The sequence below is a fragment of the Ursus arctos genome, unplaced genomic scaffold (assembly GCF_023065955.2).
Source record: "Ursus arctos isolate Adak ecotype North America unplaced genomic scaffold, UrsArc2.0 scaffold_29, whole genome shotgun sequence".
In the NCBI taxonomy this organism is placed as follows: Eukaryota; Metazoa; Chordata; class Mammalia; order Carnivora; family Ursidae; genus Ursus; species Ursus arctos.
In genome coordinates this window covers 24,776,684-24,796,846 of record NW_026622974.1, presented here as the reverse complement: position 1 = coordinate 24,796,846, position 20,163 = coordinate 24,776,684, and the positions used below count along the sequence as shown (strand labels likewise).

Genomic DNA, 20,163 nt, shown 5'->3' with positions numbered 1-20,163 from the left:
CTCTAAGGTCTGCATTTATGAAGACTCGTCAAGGAGTTGCTTAGATGACCAAGGCCCAGTGGAGAATGAAGGCTAGCCATGGAGACCATGTCAGCTTCGGCTAATGCTAATGCCACTAGGAAAGCAGTTGAAGGATTATGGAAAGAAAAAAATGTCCCAATATCTTTCTCATGATAGTGACCTATACATAGCTACACAGAAATTATGGCTATACAATGTCTATCTTTAATGCATCTCTTCTCCATTCTACCTGTATTGGGTTGGGAGACATAGGACATTTTGGTTAATGTGATGAGTCACAATTACAGAGCAGCTTTAAAATGCTCATGAACTCCAGGGAGACACACTTGTTCAGATCCCAACTGGGCTCCTATGTGATTACCTGGGAGGTCTATAAACCTGGTACGGGTAGAGATCCTGGTGGTGTTTCCTACTGCAAAGAACCATACCTGGTGTGATGAAGTGAATTAATGCTACGTTCAATTTAGGAGCATATTCTCTCGGCAATAGTTTATAGCACTTAAAGTTTTTCTGGTTTGTTTGTTTTTACTAAAATCTTGCTAGAGGTGGGAAACACAGAAGTATCGTGATGTCTGACACCAGCGTCATCAAAGGCATAGTGTGAAAATAATGAGCTGTTTGCATTATCACCACCTGAGTAGATTTCCATTTCGGCTACAGATTCCCCAAGTTTAAAAGATGGCCAGAGTTCTGTGTTAAAAACCACACTCTTCAGACCTGGTCTTGGCTCTAGTTTTTTTTTTTTTTTTTTTTTTTTTCAGCTCATGCAGTACACAGAGCTCAAAGAACCCTAATTATGCCCCCTTTTTTTTTTTTTTTCCTTTCCCTGGTCTTTGGTGTAAGCTCTCTATGCAAGTCAGGGCTAAGACCTTTTGATTCAGCTTTATCACCCCCTCATATTCTGAATCAAAATCTCCATGGCTCCGCAGTTACTCTGCCTCCTCTCCCATCCTCCCTCCTGAACCACTTCCCGTTTTTTCCTTTTCTCTAAAAGCATCCTTTAGTTCTTCATCACTGCTGACTAATCCTTCTTGAGCCATCTGGGTGCCCCTTATCTCCATGCCCCATAGCTGTTCAATCTCTTATTAGGGGCTCCTTTCAGGATTCACAAATACATATTTTCAGGTTTTATAACAACTGCCTTCTGGCCCTGTGGGTTTCCAATTACTTTCAGTTACAACCTTCGAAATACCAAAGCCTCTGTGAGGAAAGCTGTTCTAATCAACGATCTTCAAAAACATGTTAAAAAATAGCTTTGCAATAAGGACAGATAGAAAGCCCGTTATTGGAAAGTCATTTGGACTAATTTTCAAGAAATATTTTCAGTTTCTAATAGCTGGTGGAAAAGACAGAGAACTGTAATTATTTTTCCCTTGGTATTAAAAAAAAATATCATCAGGAAGCCTAAACTCATTCATAGGAATGGTAAGACAAAGCATATTTCAATATATAGTAATTGCTGGAAAAGCGAATGTTTTCTCTTATATATTTACATCTATAATATTATGTAAAACTTAGTATATATCAAGCACATTTACACTGATTATGGGGGCTGTGTACATCTGCTTCCCTGTTGGAATGAAACAAGAGTTTCAGTCTTTGTATCTCATCATAACTCAGGATGTGGTACATAGTAGCCCTCCTGTCTTCACCAAGGTTTGCTGAATTCAATAGAATTATTATTTCTCCAAGAATAGATGTGAGGGGAAAGCCAACTTCTTGCTTGTTGGTTTTGGTTTCAGTTAGCAATGGTAGCGAACCTAGCAGAAGTCTTGCTGCTTCCAAACTCATAGAAGATAGGGCCAACAGATTTAGATTAATCTAAGAATCTGGCCAAATAATTAAAAACAAAGCTGCAGTGAGCTCCAGTTAAGTAGAAAAGAGCTTATGGATGGATTTTTGAACAGAATTACAACATAGAAAGTTGTATCCTAACTCTGAGAGAAAGATCAATAATATTCTTTAGATAGAAAATATTTGAGAAATAAATTCCTCTTTCTTTTAAACACAGGAGCTCTTATTTATCTTAAATATTTGCTCTAAATGAAAGTTTTTTTCATTGTCTCTTGGGATTTAATTATGTAAGTTACACAGTTATAATTTTATAGTGGATTATTTTTCTGAGAATGCGTCTGCTATAAATTTTTAGTGACTAATAAGATATCAACACTCCTACACCCCCACTCCTTGAAATGTCTGAAAACTTTCAAACTGCACAATAATGATTTCTGAAGCCAGGAGAAGATTCACTGAGTGTTTCTACTATGTTTACATTTCAACATAGGTTCCTCAAGCTCTCCTTTTTGGGATTACAAGGGGAATGTGGCCAGATTGTATGTAGTGGGTAAAATTTAAGGTTCCTGGAAAGGAGCTCTTATTTCTGAGAATATCTCACCCACTTTCTGGTTTATTCCTAAAACTTCATAGAGAAAGTGTGATTTATTTGTTTGGGTTTTATCACCAGCTCAAATGCAAATGTTCCTGGGAGATGTAATACTAACGTTTCATATTTATACAACTCTGGGTAATTCTAAATTTGTTTTCATATTTTTCTTGGATGGCAGGGTGATGTGATTACAAAACATGTTATCTTATGTGATTCTTATAATAACTGAAGAGGGTATAGGATATTATTATATTCTTCATCTAACATGCAAAAGTGGAGAGATTTTCCCCCTAAATCACACAATAAGCAAATGGTAGAACCATGTCTAAGAGTTGTTCCATTCTAATATATTCTTATGAATCATTTATTATATTTCCTGAGAGCAAACTGAATGGGACAGAGAAGGGGAAGAGGGAAGGGGATGGTACTTGGGGAGTAGGGACAGGCGAAGACAGCATCAAAAGAGGAAGGGGTACAGAAAAAGGAGGATGAAGACCCTGGAGGCTGGTTCTTTGCTTACACCACCATCAACCCAGGGCTTGCTTTCTGGAACCAGTTTCTGGGGAATGGAGTTACTTCTTTTGTGCTAAGTCTTAAGATTAACTTTGGTTGTGAGAGGTGAGGACTCAGTGAGAATAAGCTCAGGGAAAACTCAGGTTTCAAGTAAATCGGGACATATTTCATTTATTTGGCCAACACACAAAGATGCAATCATGAAACCAAAAGTGTCCTCATCCTTAAATAGATGTTTCCATCCACACTGAAAATTGATCTACTGTGTTTTTTTGGATGACTAATATGTCAATGAATATACTTAGGTTAACATTCTTAGATGAAGTTTACTCTGTAAAGACTTGAACAGGGAAAAACAGGGTAGGAGCGAAGCAGATAGAAGAAAAAGTTACATGAGAATGATAATGTACGAAGTGGGCAAAGTCTCAACACTTTTGCTTCAGAAATGGCAGGCCCTGGATGAAATCCAGGGAAAGAAAGATGAAAATAATAAGCAGATGGCAGAGAATGATAAAATAAGATAATGATAATAATATTAATAAATAAAAATAGTTAGGCTTTGAAACTAGTAATTGTGTGGCAGGGACATATATTATTGCATTTCACTCTTACAACAATCCAGTGAGGTAGGCATTATCCTTATTTTACATATAACAAAAAGTTATCTTACCTATCCACAAGGTCACACACCTAGTGGATAAGAGTCAGATTCCAACCCAAGTCACACTGACCTCATAGCTTTGATATTTTAACACTTTCCTTTATCTGTTTCACAGTGAGAGGGAGGCCAGATAGGAAAATAAAATGTCAATTATATTAAAGCTGGTTGTAAGGATCAAGTAGGGAATTCAATGATAAAAGATCACAGAATGCCTTAATGAGATACAGAATCAGTAAGGGCCAAGCAGAGAGAGCTCTGAGACACAGTGTAGATACACATCTTCAAAGACTTGGATGACAAGACGAGATCAAGAGGAAAGTGACCAGAATGGAAGAAGGGTAAGGAGAAGAGAGAGGAACCACATACAGACACAAGAAATGTTAAAATCATGGAGGGCTTAGATTAGTGAGAGATCAAGAGAGGGAGATTTCTGAAGGAAGAAAGCAAGCAAGCAATGGTAATCAGAATCTTAAGTAACTTTTGAAATTCAAATGACACCAAATGAGTCCTAGTATTTATGGGATGATAGAAGAAAAGGAGAAGTAAAAATGGTCATAGTTGGTGGGAAAAGATGAACTAACCAAGAGAGTTATATTGCTTGGAGATGATTTTGATAGGCTGAAATTCTATGAGCGTGAAATTGCGGTGAAGAACAGTCATGGGAAAGTTGTCACACTTAGCAGAGAAAATGAAATACCCTTCAAATAAGACTACAATAGTGCCATTGTATTTGTTGTGGAAGAGAGATCTGTGTATTAGCATTCTCGAAATCTGAAGCATTTAAGTGATACAACAATACACTGGTTTAAGCATTCATCAAGGACATCTTTTGGGGACATCCTCAAATGAAAGTAATACTTTTGTCAGAAGCCAGCAGCCACACGTTCATTCTTGGTGAATGTCTGGAAATTCTGAGCAACCCTGTGCTCCATACGATCCATCTTCTCTTGTCTGAGCCAGTTTCCCCCACTGCAGTGGCATATACCCTCACCATACTCTGAAAGATCAATAGCTCCTAAGTGTCTCAGTCTAAGATATTGCCAGCATCCCTGGTTCAGAAGTTCAGAAGCAGTGCGATTAACAGGTGAGGAATTGCAGCAAAAGCAGCTTCTGGATCTTGAATGAGAATTTTTCACATCTGCCACTTTGGACATTTTTCAAACTCATTCCTCTGTGTATTCCAGGAAGTGCCCACTTGAGCTGGGCTTGTCTCTTCTGGCCTGCATACTGAGCTGTGTAATTGAGGGAACTCAAGCATAGGCAGTTTATGGTTGTATGAATAAGCAAAATACTCAATATGTGACCTGATTGTTTTCCAAAATTGCACAGTCCCTGGTTTTACTTGTCATTTTGGAACAGGAGTGGGAGGATGAGACTGTGACAGTGAATGCATTCAATGGGTATAATTAACCCATTTCATAAAAGCAGATTTTCTAAACTATGCTATGAAGCTCATAAGTTTTTAACACTTTATTTTCCAAGGGAGACAAAAATCATTTGCAAAGGAGCTTCTTTTTGCCTGACACCATGAAACAAATCAACCTAATTGGTATAAAGCCCACTGCATTATTGATGGTGTGGGACATTTCTGACTGATTTCCATGGCACAATGGTTAGAAAAATAATGATTCCTCCCCAACACTGCTATTCTGCTTATCCATCCATAAAATGTTTCATACTCATCTCTCCCCAGTATGTCCTGCAAAAGGGAAAATATCATTTGTCAGCTCCCTCCAATATAAGCAGCAGCAGGAATATTGAGAGCGGCTTGCCACCCCACAGAAACAACATCATTGACCCAGCACAAGGTGATAAAAACCACAGGGGTATGAAAACTAGTAAGAATGGAGGTGTGTGAAACATATTATTTGTATCTAGTGGCGTCCCCCAAAGCTTACCACCAACAAAAACTGTACCTGGAGAAGAGTGTGCCTCCACCCCCTCGTGTGACCCTGGGAATCAAAGCAGGAGGAAAGTTGGCTTACACAGCCTGTACCTATCAATGCTTTGCATTTTCCTTTATGTAATTAAGTGATAACATTCCCTCTCTTTAAAAGCGTTGGTAGGATGACAACGCTGCCTATGCAGAGAAAATGCGATTTCAAAGGCAAACTGCTGGGACTTAAGATAACCAGGCTGATGGCACTGGCTTATGCACTGCCAAGTTACACAGAGGCCAAGAGCTGGTGCAAAATCCCAATAGTTGGGGACATTCTGGAGAGCTCTGGCAAAAGCAAAACGAACAATCTGTAAGTTTTACTTCAGCACGATTATAGTCTCCACTTCAACTCAAATGTGTGACATCAAGGTTTCTCTCTGATCTATAGGTGGTAGGAATGATAAATCGACAGATGATGATTTTTGACTCAACTGAACCCCATGGTCACAAAGGGTACATTCAGTGAAGTTCTAGAAAAAAAATAATGATTTTATTTTTAAAATATTTAGTCTCCTACAAAGGATTTTAGGCAAAAGAGAAGATGCTGACACTCTAGGCCAGGGAAGTTACTGGTGATATTACCCTAATATTAACCTCACCCAGAGGATGGTTTTCCTTTTTCTTAAAATAAATTTGGAATATTTCAAGCATCCTGAAAAGGATAGAACAGAAAATGATAAATTCTTATGAAGCCACAATCCAACGTTGTCAGATTCTAACCATTTGCCATATTTGCTTCAGATCTCTTTACTTTTTCATGAAATTACAGATATAGCTGAAGCCCCCTCAAGTCTTATTTTCTACCATATTTCCTTCCATGTTTCAGGTCCGCCCAAGTGATGCTGCAAACTTGTTGCTTCTCTAGCCACCTTTGGCCCAAACTGTTTTCCAATAGGGTAGTAGCTGTGCAGAGAAAATGGACTGCATGGAGTTAGGTGAGCCCCTACTTCCCAAGACCTAGAGCTTTGTTCTTATTAAAATGGTGATAATCTTGTCTTGCCCACCTCACAGAGTCATACCGTGGTAAAATTAAATACAGTATGGAGATACTTTTTGGAAACGATATCATCAAATACAAACTGTAAGATTATTTAGGAAACCAGCCTCCCTTTCTGAATACCGCTCAAAAGCCAATCAGATTTATTAAAACGGTAATGTTTATCCACCACAAAGAAATAGCACTTATCCATGCACTGGCCCAACGAACAGCAAATTTAATGATCATATATGAAGGATATCAAATATCTTATCCTATCATTGCAATACACAATGCCTGTCAGTTCAGAAGTCCTAATAGTTGGTTTCAATAACATGATCCAAGATGAAAAGAGTCAGTGGCTCTAAGAAGATAAAATCCTTTTCCTCCAGATTGTAGCTGTTATTAGCAAAAAACTGAGGAAGTCAGAAAGTAGCTAATAATGTCCTCCCGCTGCTGGTCAGAGGGACAGAAAAAGAGAAGTAATTGGGGAATTGAACCCAAGTGCAAGTTTTCAAATTCTCAACCTGAAACCCCAGCTGCCTCACACGAAAGTCCATGCATTCTGTGGCCACACAAGGTGACACTGGAATTTTAGCAATGTGGCAACAGCTGTTTTGTCTGGGACCATGACCCCAGTGGAGGGACAAGGGTAATAAAAATGATTAACTGGTCCTATCGGTCTCCACTCTATAAGTCTTATGTGTCTTTATTTTTAAATCTGAGGAAGTCATCTTATTTTTATTAAGAAGTGAAATTACCATTCCCGTTGACTCAAATAAATGGTTAGGTTCATTTTCTCTGAAGAGATTATCATTATAGTACATGGCCTTTAGCCATTTCATACACCAAAGAGACTGAGGTTTTTTGCTGAAAGGAAAACTGAGAAACATGCTAAAACTCTGATCAGTTCAAGGTTTCTAAAAGGGGTGTTGAGAATACGAACTGGATTCCCATTTAGACACGATGAGCCTCAAAATGTATATAGTCACATACAGGGTGCTTTAGCCAGAAATTAAATGTTGAAAATCAGACATTTCTTGTCATCCACTTTATGAAGTAGTCCAAAATGAATTTGGGGTACTAACTTGTTTTAGAGGTGGGTCTTGCTGTATGCTGAAAACAATAACTTTGCACCTTGAGTTCTCAGTTCATAGCCAATAAAGTTGGGGATAGAAGATCCAAATGGACGGATAACAGGACACAGTGCAGAAAGCCGTCAGGTCTATGGTGTTTGAGGGCATATATCGTCATTGTTATGATTATTCATCTGACCCAACCCATAAAGTACCAGAAAGGAAGCATCTTTTTCTTTTCTGGCACTGTTTTTCTCCTAGCTCCTTTATGTTCATTAGATACATCAAGCTCATTCCCACCTCAGGCCCTTTGCACATCCTGGTCTTTCTGGTTGGAAAGATCTTGCTCTGACCCTCATGGGCTAGCTCCTTCTCAAGTAATGTCATCTAAATGCTCAAAGATGCCACCTGGACCATTTTAACTAGAGTAACAACTCTTCCAAATCACTTTTACATTGCCCAGTTTGTTCCCCTGTATCACCTCCTATTAAACTGAAATTGTTCTGCTATCTGTTGAATTTCTTACTAACCACGGCTACCCCCAATCTTACACAATCAAGTGTAAGTTACTAAAGGGAAAGACCTTGTCTGTAGCTTGTTTTTGTTGCTACCCATTTTCTTTTGAAATTTCTGTATGCTCAATATTTGTAATAGTGACTCATACACGATCAGTATTTGTTGAATAAATGAATTCAATATTACACCCTAGATTACTCTTTTAACTGTGAATAAGGCAGTACAAACCTAACTTTCAAACTGTGCAATGACTCATGCTTTCAAGGTAAAAGAAGTTCTTTCATACTGAGGTTAAAACTAAAACAGAAATAACACGGTTGTATTTGTTTTAAATCATATTGTGGTTTTAGAAAAGAAGCATAAATTTCATTGGAGTCAGCTCCCGCAAAATGATCACTGTAGAGTTTTATCAGCATTGTACAGTAGATGGACATTTTAGATATCCATGAGCTAAGGGTTTTCACTTCAAGAGTATATCAAATTCATATAGAAAGTGACTGCGGATGAAATAACATTTGTATTTAAAGTATAGGATAAGCATAAAATGCAAAAAACACCCCTGAAAATAATTTTGAAAATCACGTAGATTTAAAATTAATCCTCAAACACTGAAAATTTCCATAGCTTGAACCCTCCAAAGGCTATGAAGTCTCATTCTTTGCTTAGAGCTTTTCCAGTGGAAACAGTAGAGGGAGCTGCTGCCCCACGTTACAAATTCCTTGCAATTTCTGTTTTCAACATAAATTGCCATGCACTGAAATGTGACACATTTGAGCCCACTGCTCAATTCTCATACTGCAATAATGAAACAATGCACAAAAACAATGCCAGGGGGAAAAAATGAAAGGGAGTCAAGAGCGCTGCCTGTAACAGAAAGAAATAATAACACATTTTAAAATTAATGTGGTTTTTAATAAACACTTTTACAGTGATGATGAATGAGAAGTAAAGTTAATGTCAAATGGGTGGGCTAATACATACTTCCCTTAATGGCTCATTAGTTAAATTCTCCTGCTTTCCCTCCTGCTCCGCCTCATTTCCAGCTGCTTTCCTCTCTTTTCTAAAGGAACTAAAAACCAGAACACTTTGAAATAAACTAAGGCATTTCAAGTCTTGAGACTTTCCAAGTCTCATTATCATAACACAAGGCCACGATTTTCCATTGCTTATGCTATGCAGATAACTGGAAGGCTTTAAAGAAAAAGAGAAATTTTTATTAGAGTGTGAGGGATAGTAATTGAGACTTAGAGAACATCACAACTAATAAAATGCAACAGCTCAGATCCTGGATGAACAAGTCCCACAAGCAAGGAAGAGGCTGTAAATCAGAAGAGAAAAAAAACCACCACTGAATACTTAGACCCCATTATTATTACCTGACTATAAGTAACCTTCATCTCTCTTCATGAGTAGATTTATGTATGTAAAATAAGCTTTACACATTTATGTAGAGCTCGTGATCTTTCATTTTAGCAAGTCATTGAAAGACATTCACATTTTTGCAAACTGGATTTTGGGAAATTTATAAAAAGGGGAAAAAATGTAGTGGTTCAATTGCAGATGCAAGACAATCTCTTCTATCTACAATACTATATGTGGGCCTGGATGTTCAGAATAATAGTAATGGATCTCAGTTATACTTAGATAGAGCTTTTCATTTGCAAGAAAGATCTTCTCATATGTGGCATTGATTTCTCCCACCAACTGTGAGAAGCTGATGAGGTAGGTACTACCATTTCAAACTTACAGAAAAGGAGACTGAGCCATGGAAACGTCAAGTGAATTGCCTGAGGACACACTAGTGAGGAGGACTGGGTACCTCGCAATCTTCTTCACTATCCCGCTGTCCCGAGGCACTGTAGTGCTATGGAGTACATGAGAAAATCAAACCGTGTTCTGTGTATAATGTCTAAATAAGGCTGATCCTAGTCAAATTGTAAATCAGAAGCTTGTCTCTCACATCTGTGATCCAGTGAAATAAAGGTGGGTTTAGAGATCAGCTCCTGGGTTTCACTTGTGGTTCCCCCACTTACGCTTGTGTGAACTTGGGCACGTCACTGGATGTTTCTAAGCACCCCTTATCCTACTATAAAATGGGACCGTTTCTACATCTCAGCACCGTTGTGGGGATCACACAAGGCACTGGCAGTGGAGTGCCTCCTGCAGAGCAAGTATTACAACAAACTCTCGTGATCATTCCTTTCTTTTGAACCTGCTTCCTCAGGAGTTAGTATTATTTCTTTCCCTGGGAAGATACTTAATGCTCTCATGCTTCTTCTCTGAAAAGCTGCTCTCCAGCATAGTGTATTTGCAGGTATTATCAACCTAAAACATCTCTGCTTGATGGTTTCCCGCCAACGAAGAGTTAGTCATTCAAAACAAGATGGCAGAAGTTACTTGGGAGAACTTGAGAACTTTTCCCTTTGCATAGGTAAGATCGGCTCTGCCTGTTAACAGGAAATTGGACTAATATTTTGTTTTATTTTTAAAGATTTTATTTATTTATTTGATAGAGAGAGAGGGAGCGCACAAGCAGGTGGAGTGGCAGGCAGAGGGAGAGGGAGAAGCAGGCTCCCTGCAGAGCAGGGGGAGCCTGATGTGGGGCTCGATCCCAGGGCCCGAGGATCATGACTTGAGCCGAAGGCAGTCGCTTAACCAACTGAGCCACGCAGGTGCCCCAGGACTAATATTTTATAAAAAAATATGTTCATCATAAAGGGTTGTGGCTAGCTCTGTTAGCCAGTTTAGCTGCTCCTCAATTACAAGTATTTTGATTCGGAATAATCTTATTTTATGCAGAATATACGTATGTGAATTTCAACTACATCTTCCTCAGAGTAAAAATTGCTATTAAATATAGGGAAGTAGGGGTGCCTGGGTGGCTCAGTTGGCTAAGTGTCTGACTTTTGATTTTGGCTCAGGTCGTGATCTCAGAGTTGTAAGATCAAGCCCCACGTTGGGCTCTACTCTTAATGCGGAGTCTGCTTGAGATTCTCTTTCTCCTTTTCCTTCTGCCCGTCCTCTCTCTCTCTCTCTCTCCAAATAGATAAAATGTTAAAAAAAAGTAAATATGGGAACTAAATTGGAGAAATATATATGACTTTGATGAAACACTAATTCATAAAGACAATTTAATAACAGTAGTTCGATAGGTCTACTTTTAGTAAATAGTCAATTATTGGAATTTTTTTCCCCTAGGAAATATACTTTCTAAGGGGGAAAATGGTTCTCCTTTACATGCTAAATGGAAAGTTGTAGGAAATTGTTCTTTGTAAAAAATGTACCTTTTTGGTACAAATGTTTCTTAAGAAAGTAAGAAAATACAAATTTGACTTCAGAACAAAAAATTGTTAACTAGAAGGACTGGTTAAAATGTTTCAATTATTTGAGTTGCTTCAGGCCATTAAAAATTTCTCTCAGTTCTATTTTTTAAAATCTTCATTGTTATTCCTTTAAATAACAACACTACCTTTGATTTAGGGAACATCTCTAAAACCCCAAAGGGAAAAACATTTTCTTGAAGAAATTGAGCTAAGTATGCTTGTCATCAAAGGATCCATGCCATCGTGGTGCTTTTTAGACAATCACACTGATCAGAATAAAGTTGTTTCTCCCTAACTTTTCTAAAGGCTAATGGCTCAAACATACATGCTGAAATTACGTACCGTTCACTCACTTCGGGGATATTACATATTATTCGATTACTGTTTGATAAGAGAGACAAAATTAATATTTTAAAATTATTTCATTTTGCCAAGAAATTCGAACATGTGCTTTAGGAATCTCACATGCAAGCCACTAGGGTGAGTCGTACACCATCTCTAAATCTCAGAAAGATTTCCACCTTGACCAACCTTTCCTTCTTTCTCCCGTTACCCTCCTTCCTCCTGTGAAGTAGGGCTCCTTTCACATAGGGTACAATGTTGAAAAAGACAAATAAATGAAAAACAACAACATTTTGAACTAAGTATGTCCATAAATACTGGGATATTGCCTAAGCTATATATAGATTGTCATAAAATACAAATGGCTCCATGGGACATCCAAAAGAGATTTAAAAAAAAAAAAAAAAAAAGCTCTGCCCATACCTTAAAAAACAGTAAATACTATGATAGCCACAGTGAATCTTGCCTATGCTCAACACTCCAACTCCACCATGCCTGCCACTAGAGGGACGTCATCAATGAACTCTGGCCATGGGACGCCCCATTAAGAACTCTCCACAAATTTTCGTAGCTTCACCCGACTCATGGGGCTTCATGTGAGGTTCACCAGGACCCTGGCAGGGCTCCACATGTCAGTGCTGGCCTCGCGCTCTTCGTCTCAGAACTGCGTGGGCTGCCCGCCCGTCCCCACTTCCCCCGGCGGCAGTACTCTGTTTGCTCAGGCTGCTTTCCTCCGCCAGCCAATCTCAGTGTGCTCTCTCCTTTCCCTCTATGTGTTTTACTGGACGGTTCCTTTCCAACTCTTTTTTTCAAAAGTTTTATGGAGGTATAATTGATATACAAACAACTGAACATATGTAATGTGTACAATTTGATGACTTTGGACACCTGAAAACATCTGTGATACTCTCATCACAATCAAGGTAATTGTCATATCCAACACTGCCCAGAGTTTCCTTGCCTCCCTTAGGTGTTTGTTTTGTTTTGTTTTGTGGTAAGAACACCTAATATGAGATCTATACTCTTAACAAACTTCAAAACGTGCGATACTGTGCAGGATACTCCACAGGCAGGATGTGGTGCAGCAGATCTCTAGAATGTCTTCATCTGCAAAACCGAAACTTTATACCTATTGAATAACAACTCCCATTTCCCCTAGCCCCGGCAACCACTATTGTGTTCTCTGCTTCTCTAAGTGTGACCATTTTAGAGATCTTATCTGAGTGGAATCATGCAGTCTTTGCCCTTCCGTGACTGGCTTAGTTCACTTAGCAAAATGCCCTCCAGGTTCATTCATGTTGTTGTAACTGGCAGGAATTCCTTCTTTTTTTAGAGCGCAATTTTTACGCGTCAGTTGTCAATTCCTGAAGGAAACCATCTCGATCACTATCTTTTCTAATTCTCTTCCTTTGTTCACTTTTCTGTAAACTAAACTTGAATCCCCAGAGGACAAGGACAATATCTTATTCATTTTTGTAAGCCCTGCTCCTAACAGAGTATTACGTACATGGTAGGTCTTAAATAAATGTTTGTGAAATTGCTTAACAATGTAAATTAGGAACAGGTCGATGTTTTTATAAGCTCATTTTCTTAAGATATGAATTAATATGATCTTAAAAGGACTGCTTTCGAAGAACTCTGTTTATTTCTACCCATTAGAGAAACAACAGTCCTCTTGCTAAAATACACTATGTTCAGAAAAATTAAACATGACGATTGCCTTCCCTTGCAATGCTGCCCTTGGCTAAGTCCTATAAGCATGAGTAGGTGCCTCCCAAGATTTTTTTGCAACATGCTGGTATGGTCATCCCTTCAACCTATCATCTGAACAACTTCAAAGATCCAAAACGGGATGAAAACCGTACCCCAACATAAAGTTTTGATAATACTTGTATTAGAGAAAAGATATTTTAGTCAACTGGAGGAGTTATCCCAGAATCAAAAAGACAAAGAATTTCCATAAACCACAATTCCTAAACAGAAAATGAGCTATTTGAGACCTTTTCTTTTAAAACAAAAGCTGACCTATGAATAAAAACCTTTTCTTTTTTCATGGATTTTCCCCCTTATTTTTGTAGTAGGTTATTTTACAATATTTTATCATAATCGGTGTTTTGTTATATCACAAAAGATAATAAACCACCTTTCTTTTAAATACTGTGACTCAGGATTTAACAAACACTGTATCAGACTCATAGCTGAGTTGAAATTCTAAATCCAATACTTGAAATAAAATAAGTACCTCTCTTCCCCAAACGCTCTGGCAATAAACTAAAACTGGTGGAATTGAGCATTATAAATTCTTTCATAGAATCGCATACTTCTTAATCTTCTAAATTCTTCAGTAAACTCAGTTGATCTATAGTTGAGAACTCATTCCAGGACTTGGAGTAATCTTCTTTCCTAGATATTTGGCAGGCTTGTCACAAAAGCCTTCATCATTCAAATTCCTCCTTTGAGACAATTATCCAGTTTTAAAAGCAGTATCGGATGTTTAGAAAGCTACATGAAGGTCTAATCTTGCCTGTCCGCATTCACCAGCTTTTCTTCTTTATAGCACAAGACAATTATTGCAAATCTTACAACGCGTTCTCTGTTTTGCCAGAAAATTTGGAATAAAAATCAACAAAGCTAATTCCTTTAAAGAATGGCTTCCAGGTCCCCAATTTATGCCTCTTTTTTCCCCACCTGCTTTTATAATCACTATCCATTGACACCAGTACATTGCTAACAGAACGATTCACTGGAATGGCGAAAGTGGATGAAATGAAATCAATGACAGGATGGCAGGCAACCTTGTTCATTTCTGGCACACCCACCCCTGACCACATCCTAAGAAATTCCTAGGGTGCTAGGTCTGGAGCCCTCTAGCGGTGGTGGACGGTGGTTCTGGTCTTTAAAAAGCCACTTACTTTCTGGTTTTCATTTTCTTATCTACAAAATATATTCATTTGTTTACTCGTTCATTAAGTAAGTTCAAAAAAATTGCAGGGCAGCAGGCAGGCCTATAAAGAAAATAACAGAACAAGCACGGCGCCCTGTGCCACTTCAGTGCGGGAGGTATTGATTGCAAAGGGTCACAGACGATGACACCTCACACGCTGAGAGTGCTGACAAAGGCTATGCAGGAAAGCTGAGGTCAAGATGAGTCCTGGACAGAGGAGAGCTTACTTAGGCCTCTAGATGCACAAAGATGGCATTTTTGAGATAGTAAGGGAAGATGACACTACAGGTTACAAACGAAAAAAGGGCATAGAGGAGGATGGGAAAAGAGAAGTCAAGGGCTGTCTAAGAAGGGCCCAGAATGACATGTAGAAGATGCAGAATCCATCTTGAAGGAGAGGGAAGCTATTAGAATTTCAAGCCAAAGGGTCACACAGTCTGAGTTATCACTGAGAAATATTACTCCGCTCGTAGACGGTAGAGGCAATGAGCCCCTCTCTGAGACGGCTACTAAAATACGGATACAGAGTGACAAGGGCCAAACGAAGGCAGTGGCAATGAGGAAAGAGAGGAGATGGATTCGTGATCTATCCGGAGGTAGGATGGACATGATTTAGGAACTGTTTGGATATGGACAGTGAGGGAGAGAAAGAAAATCTAGAATTATTTCTAGAGTTTAGTTTGGGAACATGCTACTTTTGTAATGTGTAGGAGACCTATAAGTGGAGACAGTGAGCAGGCAGTGGGAGTGTATGAGCCTGGAACGCAGGAGGAATGTCTGGGTTGAAATGAAAAAAACTGGAAATGTTTAATGGGTGCAACATATAGATAGGAGAAGAGGGAACACTGGTAATGGAGACGAAAAAGGTTGGCCCCAGAGGTAGGAGAAAAAAATATCAATATCTCTGCACTGAGAGAATTGGGAGTTTCAAGGAGAGAGCAGGCACCCCTGTAAATTCCTATAGAGCAGTGAAATCAGATGAAGCCGGATCAGCGCCCAGGGAATTGCATGCCTCTGAGATTACTGGTGACCATAGAGAGAACAGCGCCATTAGAGTAGCCTGGACACAAATCAGACTCTGACGGGTTGAAGGGTTGGCAGAGCCACAAGAAAAGGAATACATTTTCTCGAGGCTTGGGGTAAAGAAAAATATGAGCTAATTGGTTAGAAGATCTTTATAGCTCTGTTCAGCAACAGCATTCTACGAAATTCTACTAACAAAACAGTTATATCAAGAAAAGTAGACATGCTTCTCCAGATATCTAACTTACTACCACGCTGGACATTAAGAAACCGAGGAAATGGAGCCAGGTAGGCTCAGATGAGGATTCATCTGCTTGGAGACTTGGCTTAGGGTGCTCGTGCAGACAGTACAGTGGTTCCTGTCCATGTAAGAAAGACGTGGGTGAGGTGTGCAGACAGCTACTTGCCTCCCTTACCTCGTGGTTTGTGTGGTGGTGGGAGGTGTAGGGAGTATAATCATTTTATTTTATTTTTATTTTTAAAGATTTATTTATTTGACAGAGAGTGAGAGAGAAAGAGATCAAGTGAGTGGGGGGAGGGACAACAGGGGAGGGAGAGAAAGAGAATCTCAAGCTGACTCCATGCCCAGCATGAAGCCCAACAGGGGTTCGATCTCACAACCCTGAGATCATGACCTGAATTGAAACCAAGAGTTCAACGCTTAACCGACTGAGCTGCCCAGGTGTCCCAGGAGTATAACCATTTTAAACAGTAGAAAGATGGAAATTAGCTACAGGGGAGTAAAATAATCCATAGATAAATACACAGAAAGAAAGAGGGGCTCTCCTAAAGAACAGTCATCCTACTGTTTACTCACAGGCGGTCCTGGGGGGCCTGGTTTTCCTGGAGGACCTGTTTTTCCTCGTCTTCCCTGGAAACCAAAGAGAAACAGACAATAAATACTCTGATGCCTTTTTGCTTTTAGATGAGACAATATTAAATGGCCATTTTAAAGACAGTAAAAATTAAAAATTAATTCCAAGCCTACCCGACCTTTAAACATCAATGAAATCTAAAAGCTACAGGCCAAATTTTAATGACCAACAGGAGAAAAATAGTGCCTGGAATGAATAAACCTGAACGTATGAGCAGTCCTTTAAATGCTGTCTGCCTTGATACTGTAGTCAAATAATATAAAGTATGTGAAAGATGATCTAAGATTGGCATTTCATCTGACAATTCTATGGTTTTGGATGCAATAAAACCTGCATTTGTCATCTTAAATTGGTATTTCTCAAAGAATGGTCTGAACTGTAATTTCATCGGGGTAACCCGAGGGTGAGATTGGGTGTTACAAATGCATAATCTGGAACTTCGTCCTAGACTTACTGGTTTAGAATCTCTGGGGAAGGAAGTCACGCATCTGCATTTTAAAACCATTTCAGGTCACTCTTATGCTCACTAAAGTGTGAAAAGCACTACCCTAAGCTATACCATAATTTTATGTATTGTATAAAGCACATCAACTAGCTCTTTTCATCCCTTTGGATGGTTAAGCTATTTTTTAAGTAAACTAAAATAAATACCCCTTGCTTATTAATCTTCACCATTGCATTGAATGTTAACTTTCCCAAGTTCACCACTAGCTAAATTATTGCAAGAGTTAGAAAAATAAGATTGTGCTAACATCTCTAGGTGACTGTGTATCTAATATCATTTAAGGGCACTTAGGTTTTTTTATAAACTTACTTTAAAAATTTTTCCTTTTCTAATAGAAGGATGTAAGCCTAAGTATTGAAAGCATACATTTTGAATGAGAAGCATTTTCTGAGCATGTTTTATTTTAATTTTTTATTTTTTAGAAAGAGCATGGGAACGGGGGGGGGGGGGGGAAGGGCAGAGGGAGGGCAGAGAGAGATAGAACCTGAAGGTGGGGCCTGGAGCCTGATGCAGGGCTCCATCTCAGGACCTTGAGATCGTGATCTGAGCCGAAATCAAGAGTCAGACACTTAACCAACTGAGCCACCCAGGTGCCCCTCTGAGCATGATTTATAAATACAGTCACTCTACTTCATTGTTAATAATTATTTTATTATCATATTGGCAGTATATTAATACACATTAAGACTTGTTGCTACTGACAAAGTAAAAGTATTGGGTTAATCTTTCAACGTTTTTGGGGGTAAGAACTGTAAACATAAACACAGAAAGGCCCATTTCATTCGCTAATTTTCTTGCTCTGAAAGTGTCAGACAAAGTAGCTTCCTCTCTCCGGTTTTTGTCTAGGCTGGGAGTGGGGTAGGAAGTCCAAGGCCAGTTAAACCAGCGGAGTAAACTTTGGGAGAGAAGTAAGCACATACCACACTATGATTGCGTGGGAAATGCTTGCACTGTTGATGGGAAGTTAAATGCACCCCATCAAGAGTTCATATAAAAACAGCAGCTGTTTTTACCAACAATCCTAGCGAACACCTACAGAACACATTTTTAAAGACTTTATTAAAAACAGCACTATAATTAGTGGTCTTTTCATGTATTTCCTGTTTCAGAGATCTGAACCTGGGAGTTCCTTTGGGGAACTGTAACACTGGAATGAATATATAATTTAATAGTCTGTATACTTAATAGAAGTTATACCCATGTACATCATTTTCTGGTCTTGTAGTTTACACATTCTGAAAATCAATATATTGGGTCTTTTAGTAAACGTAAGTCAATTAGACCCTGAGGACTAATCAATGATAAAAAGTTTACTTAGAAAATGGAAGCACTGTAATTTATTTATTCACAAGAGCACAAAGAAACAAAATCAATGGCATCGAAGTGGGTGATTGGTTCTTTCTTTTAGGTTGAGGTAAGTTAAAACCTTGGGATCAACTTCTGTGTGCATTCTCCTTTCTTTAAAGGAGACATGTATATTGATCTGGGCAGGAACTGGGGAAAATGAGGCTGACTATTGATCAACTTTTATCACAGAGTGAATGGTTAAGGCAAACCAAATGTCAGATGCCGTAACATACCACTGGCACGTCTTAGGATGAGGAGTACAAACGTTCATGATTCAGTACGGTGTGGGCAAGCATCCAAATTCTTGGGTATCACTGCTGATTTACACGATCATTTAAGCCAGCCTCGCAACTGTCAGAGTGCACTGCTGCGGACGCTGGAGGAGCACCGGGGAACACTGCTTTTGTTTACACATCCTTGCTAAGGGTGCATGTGCAGGAAAAATATTTCTTAGGGCTGTTAAGTTACTGGAACATATTGTGTGCAGCAGATAACTTCAGATGGCTTGTCTTTTCAGTTTAAACATGGTTCGGTTCATAGGCTTGAGTTCGTAGTTATACCCTAATACTGATTTGAATACTTCTAAGGGATTTTCCTTGCAAAGCAACACAGTCCCCATTTTTTTAGCCATACAGCCAAATATGCCTTAAATATATTTGGACTTAGGACTTTAGCTTAAGTCTTAAGTTTTAGTGATTTATGAAGAGGGTTCTGACAGGACAGGGTAAATAGATGAGAAACATGGTGGAAGCTTCAGAAGATGATGTCTGGGAGTGGTCTTGAACTACTGTAGTGATAGAAATTGTGGGCTTACTCCCAGGCAATTCCAAGGAACCCCACAAGTTCCTTCCTTTGTCTTCTTTCCTCCCAGCTGCACTGAACAGTCTTCCATTTTCCTATTCCTCCAAAACATCTTTTGTTTTTTCACTTAAAAGCATTCGGGAAAGGCAAAAGCCTCCCTAAGAAATAATGTAGATTTTTGGTAGGGTGAATTTTATTATTTAAGCCAGGATAATTCAGGGAATATTTTATATTAATTAATGTTAATTATTATTTATATATCTATTATTAATAACATATGCCAAGACAGCAGGCATAAACCACAACTCTCATCTTAGGACTAAAATCAGATTCCTCCAGCTTTTCTGAGGAAAGTGTAATCTATGAATCTCTGTTCTTTTCCTTACTGTGTGAGGATGCTTGGGGCTAGGGGCAAGGGCTCTTGCTGGTGGGGGCAATGCGATGGGAGGAATGGTTGTCTCATGTTTGTCCCTACTTCTGCCTCCTATTTCAGTGCCTTCACTGCAAGTCTTGCTCAAGACCCACTGTAAAGTGAGACAAAAATTAGGGACTTGGATGAGGGTGGGGATGAAAATCTTGGCAGACAAAGACAAATGCTGGACTGGGGTGGCCTTCCTGGTTAGGATGCCTGCTCCCAGGTGGCCATTTGTTCATAGGCAATTCTAATAAATTGGAGTCTGGCTGAATCTCCAAGTGGATGGGGACCTACTGTTCCAGCATAATCACAATTGGGCTAATCTAACACTTTTCTGAAAACGGGAGTATAAAGCACAAAACAGATTTACCCTATCAGGTTGCCCTGGAAACCTCAAAGTGCTCAACATGTAAGTTTCCTGTTTGGAAATAGTGTAAAGGTTATTAGACAGCAGTTTAGATGCTTGTCTAATGATGTAAGCCCAGGGGTGCTCAGACCTG

General features: G+C 39.0%; 1 protein-coding gene across 1 annotated transcript in view; it reads right to left on the bottom strand.

The window, feature by feature from the left end:
• COL19A1 (collagen type XIX alpha 1 chain) overlaps nt 1–20,163 on the bottom strand; it is a 300,849-nt gene that overhangs the window by 79,807 nt on the left and 200,879 nt on the right. Inside the window, exon 16 of the mRNA XM_057303991.1 lies at nt 16,538–16,591. Coding sequence (XP_057159974.1) covers nt 16,538–16,591 — 54 coding nt within the window. The remainder of the gene's footprint in view (nt 1–16,537; nt 16,592–20,163) is intronic.